Below are 8,564 nucleotides of genomic sequence, written 5' to 3' on the forward strand. Positions count from 1 at the left end.
TTCACTATGATAGGAAGAGTCAGCAACAAAGGATAAAAAAACAAGGCCTCCTTGTGACAACTCCAGTTGAACAAAAAAAAAATCTGAAGAATCTTAGAGCCTCGCTTTCACGGTCTGTATGCACACTTTTCTGCAATTCATGTAGTTTTCTTCACAGTTATCTTCCCTGTTACTGGTATATCTACTTTTGTTCTAAAAACCTCCATTAATATTTTATTTGACTATTGATACTGAAGAGAGCTTAAATTGTTTCATCACATGACTTTTTTTTGCCATATTTTTTCGGATAGGCTTGCCCGGTGGGCGAGTAGTTGGCGTGTTGGCGTGTTGGCGTGTTGGCCTCACAGTTCTGAGGCTGAGGGTTCGATCCCAGCTTGCATGCTCTCCCTGGGCTAGCGTGGATTTTTTTTTCCTCCCACATCTCAAAAACATCCACGTAGGCTGGTTGAACACTCTAAATTGCCCCTTCGTATAAGTGTGAGTGTGAATGTTGAAAAAAATTGAACTATTTGCAGATTTTTTACAAAGAAACGTCTGTACATCACTGTAAACATACATTTGAAAAAAAAGTGAGAACGTTAACTTTCATGTAAACAAAATATAGCATACTTAAGTGACACTCAAATAAATAAATAATAATAATGCAAGGTCCACTTTGCACCCACTTGTACAGCAAATTTGTCAATAAAGACGCCACTCACTGCGTGTATTCAAAGTTCAGAAAAGACTGCATTTGGTCACGTGACATTTTCATTCTCCATCACAACCGGTTCGCAGAGTTCAACCAGTACCGGCATTCGTGAATTTTTACTGTTCTCCAAGTTGGTGAGCGGAATCCCACACCCACGTGCGCCCTGGGGCGGCGACGGGGCACGTGGGTGGATCACAGCGGGTGACGCCACCTTCCGGAACATGTCCCTCAGGTGGGTTCTGAAGTCACGGCGCAGCAGGCAGTAAAGCAGTGGGTTGAGGCAGCTGTTTGTGTGAGCTAAGCACACGCTGAGTGGGTGCACATACGTGTGCACCACATAGTAGGCACGGTCCCAGTGCACTAGGTTCAGCTTTACGAGAACGCCCCACAAGGTCACCGCCTGGTTGGGCATCCAACACAGAAAGAAGGACAGGACGATAATAGTGACGGAGCGAGTGACGTGGGCGCGCCGGTACAGTCCCTTGGTGTTGCCGTGTATGCGCAACAGGCGTAGCAGCATCAGGTAGCTTGCGCAGACCACTCCTAGAGGCAGCAAAAAGCCCACTAGAATCTTCTGCATGTGGTAAAGTGCAAGCCAGGTGCCACCTTCTGGAAAATCCAGCAGACACAGGCGCTCTCCCGCTACGTGGCGCACAGTGGAATAAATGGCGGCGGGCGCCGTGGCCACGGTAGCCCCTGCCCATAGCGCGGCTACCGCCCAGCACGCTGACAACCTGCGCCTCCGTCGCTCCAGGCGTGGCCGCAGCGCCGAGGCCAAGGAGCGGTAGCGTGTGACGCTCATGGCGGTGAGGAAGAAGACGCTGGCGTACATGTTCATCACCGTCACGCTCAGCACCAGCTTGCACATTACGTGACCGAAAGGCCAGCTGAAGTCCAAAAGGGTGTCGGCCGCCCAGAAGGGCAACATCAGCACGAAGCCCAGGTCGGTCACGGCCAGGTTGAAGATGAACACGTTGATGGTGGGGCGACGGCCACGCCCCCCACCACTGGATTTACGCACTCTGACAAGCACCAGAACCAACAGGTTTCCCAGGAGCCCGGCCGCGCAAACCAGCAAGTAGAGTCCTGACAAAAGCACGCGAAGTGTTGCCAAGCCATCCTTCGGCTCGTCCACGGGCACTGAAACGTTCCAGGACGTGCTGCAGTTGCGGCTCCTCGCCTCCGTGGCCATTCGCTGCTATGTTTTCCTTTCCCCACGTTGGCGACTTCCGTTGCACCTGAGGTTACCTGTCTGACCTCCTGTTGGCTGCCCTTCTTTCTCAGTGAGATGCACCACTGCAGCACCCTTTATAACAATGTTCACTTCGGGGAGGTGCATGAGCAAGAAGGGGTGGGCCTTGATGGACCAAAGCTTCTCACACACATCCACACAACCCTAACAAACAAATCCCACTCAAAAATCATATATACAAGGATCTCTTTCACATTCACACCACGTGTGGATGCACAGCCTAGATTTAAATGGCACATACACTACACAAACAGACATTTTCACGCACACATAGATAACGTGATTACTAATCAAACACACACGTGTTCTTTTCCCATCACTGGTGGCAATACTCAAACACAAGCACATACAAATGCATGTACACCCAAACCACAATCAACTCTTAATTACGCACACACCATTAGTCGCAATGCAGCAACACACATTTGTTTAATGTGCATTTTAATGTCATTTAATCCTTTGACGCATGGCTGAAAACCGGTGCTTTGTTTACTTGAAGGCTAATTTGTAAGAGCATGCATGTGGGTGGGCAGCCCGGTGGCATGAGTGTTTAGCGCGTCGGTCTCACAGCTCTGGGGCCCTGGGTTCAAATCGTGGTCATGTTCACCTGTGTTGAGTTTGCATGTTCTCCCCGGGCCTGCGTGGGTTTCCTCTGGGTACTCCGGTTTCCTTCCACATTCCAAAAACATGCATGGTAGGCTGATTGGACACTCTAAATTGCCCCTAGGTATGGGTGTGAGTGTGCATGGTTGTCCGTCTCCTTGTGCCCTGTGATTGGCTGGTCCGAAGTCAGCTGGGATAGGCTCCGGCACCCCCCGCGATCCTAGTGAGCCGTTCAAAAATGGAATGAATTTATCCATTTGTATATATATTGCCTTCAAGCAGGCAAGCTGGTTGGCCAAAAACAACCGAGGAAGATGCTGGCATTCTTCACTAAGTTTGAAGGCATCACTCAAAGGAGGTAATAGCCGTGACAACCGCATAGTGCCACCCTCACTCGCCTTGGGAGTGTTCTGGCCCTGAACGGCAGGCTTTGTAGTGTGTGGTGTTACTAAACAGCTTAACGCTGCCTTTTGATCCGCGCCCTACAGGCTACTCAAAACTGACCGGCTTTATCATCACCACACACACAAAGCTAGATAAGGCGTTTTTTTTTTCCTGGCAGGTGTTAAAGAGATGCAGTGTGGCTTCTTATCACTGTTTGCTAATTAAGCAGCAGGGAGAAAGCAGTGAGTAAAGTCAACACAATATAGTAAATGAAGATGACAAATTAACTCAAACGATATTTTTCCTCAAACACAATCACACACAGGAAATTAACCCGATGCAAATTGACTCTTTTTCGCAATACAATAAAATTCAAGCTGGAAATCGTCATGCCCGCTGGTCACTTTCTGTCTGCCTGCCTCCACCTGCTGAGTGTTTTCAAATATACAATCAGCTGTCCGTTCTCTTTCTATCTCGAGTAGGGGTGTAAATCTGAAATTTTATGACAATAAGCTATCTATTGTTTGGCTAACGAAACTCATAACACCAGTTTCTGCTGAAGCAGAAACTCTCATCAAGATATAAGTAAACAAAAAGACTTCTCCATCTAATCACATAGGGTGGAGAAGGGGCACTTACCTGAATTTGATAGATTGAACTTTGCTGACCCAACCAACCCATTGTATACTTTTTTTGTAAGATACGCAAAAAAAGATGTTTTTTTATCCCATTTTGCAAGTGATGTAAAGAATGTACGGGCTCTTTGCGTATACAACCTCGTCTGTTTACTTATATTACAGTGGCAGCCAATGTTTTTGTTGGGGGTTTTTTATATCAAGAAATTCAATCTTTTAATCAGAAAATGGTTAATACCTGTTGGAAATTGAAAAAACACGAACACTGCCGATAAAACCACCTTCTTGACAGGAACACAGAATGAAGTGGTGCCCGTTGTCAATAGTTTATTGTTGTTTTAATCCGAATAGTTGCCTTCAGATTGCTATGACGTGTGGTTAATGAGTTGGGTTGTATTATGAGCTAAACTCCAGTGAAATATACCGGCGTTAGATGTTTCCATGCGGTTTAACTGCCCATATCATTGACATAGGAACCAAAACAACAAGTCATAACTGGCGTTGTTGTCCCGACTGGCCTTGTTGAAAGTGCAGTAAAAAAAATTCTGGTTTTAATTTTAGATGATAAATGATTACATTTTCAATCGCCAGGTTTGTGTATAGGTGTGAGGGTCCTAAATGCAAGCTACGGTCTTCCCTCGGTTATTGCGAATTCACTTCTTTGCGATTTTTTTCTTTTATTATAATTATTTATGTATTTTTTTGTCCAGAAAAATGTAAAAATCCACGCTGAAACTCGTGAGCAGAAGCCAAATCATAGTTTGTGAAAGTGATGATGTATTCCTACGCCTGCGAGAAGGCTTTGGTGTCGCCAACTCGAAATCTGATTGGTTAAAGCAACTGTTTTATCGACGCTTATTTCACGCTGCAGGGCCTGCAGAAATGATTGTGAAAGCCTCCATGTAGATTTCTGACCCTGGCAACAAATAATGGTCTAAATGTGATTGGTTAAATGCTTGAATTTGAAAACACACATCTGGAAGCACCGCAACAAGGGGAAAAGCAATGAAAGGAAGTTGACAGACAATTTGGATTTATTTAATAAGCATTCATGGACAAAATATAATTAACTGTGATTCAGATATTTTTTAGGCCAGCAGAGAAGTCCTTGCAGGCCCTAATGGTCCACCACTGGGTTTTCGTGGAGACATGCTAGCTTTCTTTAGTCGGAGATGGCAAGACAAAATACTGTAAATTCAATTATCAGTTCCCAGAAAGAGATCGTAAAACCAGATGACCAACTTGTGAGGCCATCTTGCATGCAACTGAATTGCGAGTACGCACACCCACACACAGTAATGACTGTAATTCCAGGTTAACGAGCAGATTCCATTGAAACATGTTAAAAATAGAAGTTAATGTAGTTTACATGCAAGTGCATTCAGACGCACGCCCCTTTATATAGTAATCTATATTGGCTCACATTCCCTGAAAAATGTATACACCAGAGTGCTGCCATGTTAACGACTGTTGTGATAAGCTCCCAAAAGTTGTCAACAGGTCGTTAAATTCATTCTAGTCATGAATGACACACGTTTGAATTTTGATTGTTTTTAATAAGAATTTCTCGATTTAAGTCAATAGGAAACGCTGACATTTGTTTTAATGCATGATTTACATATGGGATGTTAATACCATCCTATTATCATAACAAATGCTGGTGACCCATCATCACGATAGACAGGAACTGTAGAAAAATGACTACTCTATATATTCCTCGATTTATATACACACACACAGTCGCACTCTCCCACCTAGATGCACATAACGTGAGCATAGGTGTGCGCTCAGTCATCAGGCTCGATAACGCATTGCTCCACAATGTCCCTGAGGTCGGGGTTTTCCATGGCCGCGGCTACTCGTTCTTTGTCGTTGATCTGCTTGTTGACTGGTCGCAAACATGAAAAAAAATGACAAAGGTGTGAACATCAAGCCTTTCCGTGTGACACTGACCCCCTAAAGCAGAGGTGGGCAAACCGTTCCTCGAAGTCCGCTGTGGGTGCAGGTTTTTGTTCCAACCGATCCAGAACAGACACTTTAGCCCAGGGGTGTCAGACTCGGGTTGGTTCGCGGGCCGCGTTAACGTCAAATCGATTTCTTGTGGTCCGGACCATTTTAGATATAATATTTAGATATTTTTTTAATAAATGGATTAAAAGAACTGGATTAAAAGCCCTGAATATTCCGTTTTTTATAGATCTAAAACAATGTTTATTTTAGCTTTTTTTATATATTTTTAGATTTTACAAAATGATTTTTGAACTAAAAACACAGAAAAAAATGATTACAAAATTACAATTATTGATTTAAAAGGGGGGGAAATCAGGAAATTTAATATACATCTATACTCTTCATTTTAATTTGATCCTAAAATAGAAAGTCAGCACTCATGATTTACTTTCCCGGACCACACAAAATGATGCGGTGGGCCAGATTTGGCCCCCGGGCCGCCACTTAGACACATGTGCTTTAGCAATGAGATTTCTGCAGAAAACAAGATGGCAATCCACTGATTGCACTTGTAGGACACCAGATTGGTAAAAAGGTGTCCTCTTTATGGGTTGGAATGAAAACCCGCACCCAGATACAGTTTGCCCACCCCTGCTCCTCAAGGGTGTTAATACGCTTTAACGTCTTCTAAATTGCATGCTGTCCATTTACATTGGACTCCAATCTCCATGCAATACTAATTAGCTTTTAATACAGTTGACTACTGGTAATACGATTCCAAACACAAGTACAATATTTCCCCCTAATCTTTCATAATATACAATGGTGTGAAAAAAGGGGTTATGGAAACTGGGCAACAACTGGTTTTTTTTAAGTGATAGGATGTAAAGTGACTTACTGTCCTCTTCAGTGGTGTGCGTTCCCTCACTGATGTAAATTTCCAGCTGAAAAAAGTTATTAGACATGTTTTGGATTTGTAGTTATTCAACAACTGACTCCATACTCACTTCTCACCTCTGATTTTGATATCGTAAATGTGAACTAGATGAAAAAGTACATCAGCGCATGTATTTACATCAGCGCATGTATTTAAAGATGTATGTATAGGAAGCATTTCAGTACATCTAGGAGTGTTTAGATAAAATATTTTATATTATTCAACCCTTGATGGTATTTGTGTATAACTATAATTAGCTAATATTTAGGTCACTTTGGGTAATTATTTGAGTACATCAAGGAGTTTTAAAGTCACACTACATTAACATTCACACAGCACCCTTTTGCTTATGTTGGTCATTATTCTAGTAATGAAGTGCAAAGTATTTTTGGAGGTGCTGCTCTCACACTCACTTTATGTTTGAAGGGAAGACATCGCTGAAGCTTGACTTGTAAACACAAACCTGCACAGATATGGTAATAAAAAAAAACAGCTAAGGAAAAGAAGGAAGTCATACGCAGGATGCGGCCTAGAGGAAGCAAGCGACTGACCGATGAGAGTGGCCAGCGAGCAGTGCGGGACAGTTGGGGAGAACTTGATGATGATAAGGTACTCTTCGGGGCCCAGCTCGCGGACCTCCACGCAGTTCTCTGTCACCACGTCAAGTTCCTCCAGTGTGTTGGGCTTCTCTGGGTCACGGATGGTCCGGATCACATCTGGTGGGGGATAAAAACAGTCCAAGATTCATATTCAAGGTATGAGTTCCAACTCCTCCATAACTAAAGTCATAGCTTACGTCTGTGTCAATAGTTTTTCAATCATCAATGACATGATTGAAAACCTCCCTCATAATTTCACATCACCTGAGCAGTTTTGAAAGTGAAGTTCACTTGTAACTCCAATTTACGGCTCGTGAATGTCATTTTTTATATAACCGTGACCGACCTAAGTAGATTAGATGATTCATTAGCTAATGCACTCACGTAATTAAATCAAATTGCTTCTGTTTGGTGAAGCAAACACTTATTGGATAAACAAACAGAGCAGCGGACTCTTTTACACCAGGACACCGACGAATACAATTTAAATAGATTCGTTCATACTAGATGCTAAGCAGGTGACGACTTCATTGTATTCGTTTATTTTCATTTCGATCTCAAATTGTCAACTTATCATCCCTACTTTATGTTCACCTGTGCTTAGAACGAGTTGTTTTTAACGGAGTCTGATTCAGTCACCCACCGTAAACTTCTAAGGCTTTCTCTTCCATTCTTGTACTTCTCGAATCATTCCTGGGATCAGTAGAGGTTAACAAAAAGCGTGTGTGACAGCCATGATAAGAGGCACAAAAACAAAATATAGAGTGATAATTTCGAAGAAGTCCTAAACTGTACTCAGATCAGCTGAAGGCTGACATTTTGTTTCTGGCAAAAGCAATCGATGCTCGATTGAACAAAAATATCGAGTACAACAGGCATCACTTCAACCTTTCATTCTGAACCGCTTTATCCCCACTAGGGTCGCGGGGGGTGTTGGAGCCTATCCCAGCTGACCTCGGGCCAGAAGCGGGGGACACCCTGAATCGGTGGTCAGCCGATCGCAGGGCACGAGGAGCCGGACAACCATTCACACTCACACCCATACCCATATGGGCAATTTAGAGTGTCCAATCATCTTAATAACCTCCACGACACTTGTGAGGATCAGTAGAAGGGAAAATGAATAGATATTTTTTTAAAAAGGGAAAATAGTGCATCTTTCTCTACCAGTTATTCATATTCTATTTTTCATATCTCTTATTTTTCTGATTGAATAAAAAAATAGAAATTCAGCAAAATATTTTGTTGTTGGTTATCTATCGCTTCTTGAATAAAATAAAAACAAAAAAAATCTAAAAACAAAAGGAAAAGAAAAAAATCTACGGCTGGCCGGATTGCTGACATCGTCGTTTGATTAAGTGGGCCTTGCCACCTGCCTTCTCATCGGTCAGACGCAATCAGCTGACACTCGTGGCTGTCACGTGACAGGTAGTTCCACAACACAAGCTATCAAGATGTCTCCCATGTGTCGAGCAATCCGCTGTTTTCTCGTCAACAACTTTTGCAATAAGTA

At 43.2% G+C, this 8,564-nt stretch overlaps 2 protein-coding genes across 3 annotated transcripts; both read right to left on the bottom strand.

Annotated features, from left to right (window-relative positions):
- Positions 1 to 737: 737 nt before the first annotated feature.
- On the bottom strand, positions 738 to 2,174 carry LOC144071948 (relaxin-3 receptor 1-like). The gene has a single exon (XM_077597476.1). It carries the CDS (start codon positions 1,881 to 1,883, stop codon positions 738 to 740), a length of 1,146 nt encoding a protein of 381 aa, XP_077453602.1. The 5' UTR covers positions 1,884 to 2,174.
- Positions 2,175 to 4,581: 2,407 nt separating this feature from the next.
- ciao2a (cytosolic iron-sulfur assembly component 2A) lies at positions 4,582 to 7,929 on the bottom strand. Of its 2 annotated transcripts, none has more exons than XM_077595557.1 (5): positions 7,695 to 7,929; positions 7,004 to 7,168; positions 6,866 to 6,915; positions 6,412 to 6,459; positions 4,582 to 5,463 (listed from the first exon to the last, which is right to left on the bottom strand). In XM_077595557.1, the coding sequence occupies exons 1-5, from the start codon at positions 7,720 to 7,722 to the stop codon at positions 5,353 to 5,355; spliced, it is 402 nt and encodes a 133-aa protein (XP_077451683.1). In that variant the 5' UTR covers positions 7,723 to 7,929; the 3' UTR covers positions 4,582 to 5,352. The 2 variants fall into 2 exon arrangements, with proteins under 2 accessions (XP_077451683.1, XP_077451684.1); XM_077595558.1 differs by having other exon boundaries at positions 4,582 to 5,453; positions 6,414 to 6,459; positions 7,695 to 7,924.
- Between the last annotated feature and the right edge of the window lie 635 nt (positions 7,930 to 8,564).

The sequence above is a fragment of the Stigmatopora argus genome, chromosome 3 (genome assembly GCF_051989625.1).
Source record: "Stigmatopora argus isolate UIUO_Sarg chromosome 3, RoL_Sarg_1.0, whole genome shotgun sequence".
NCBI classification, from domain to species: domain Eukaryota; kingdom Metazoa; phylum Chordata; class Actinopteri; order Syngnathiformes; family Syngnathidae; genus Stigmatopora; species Stigmatopora argus.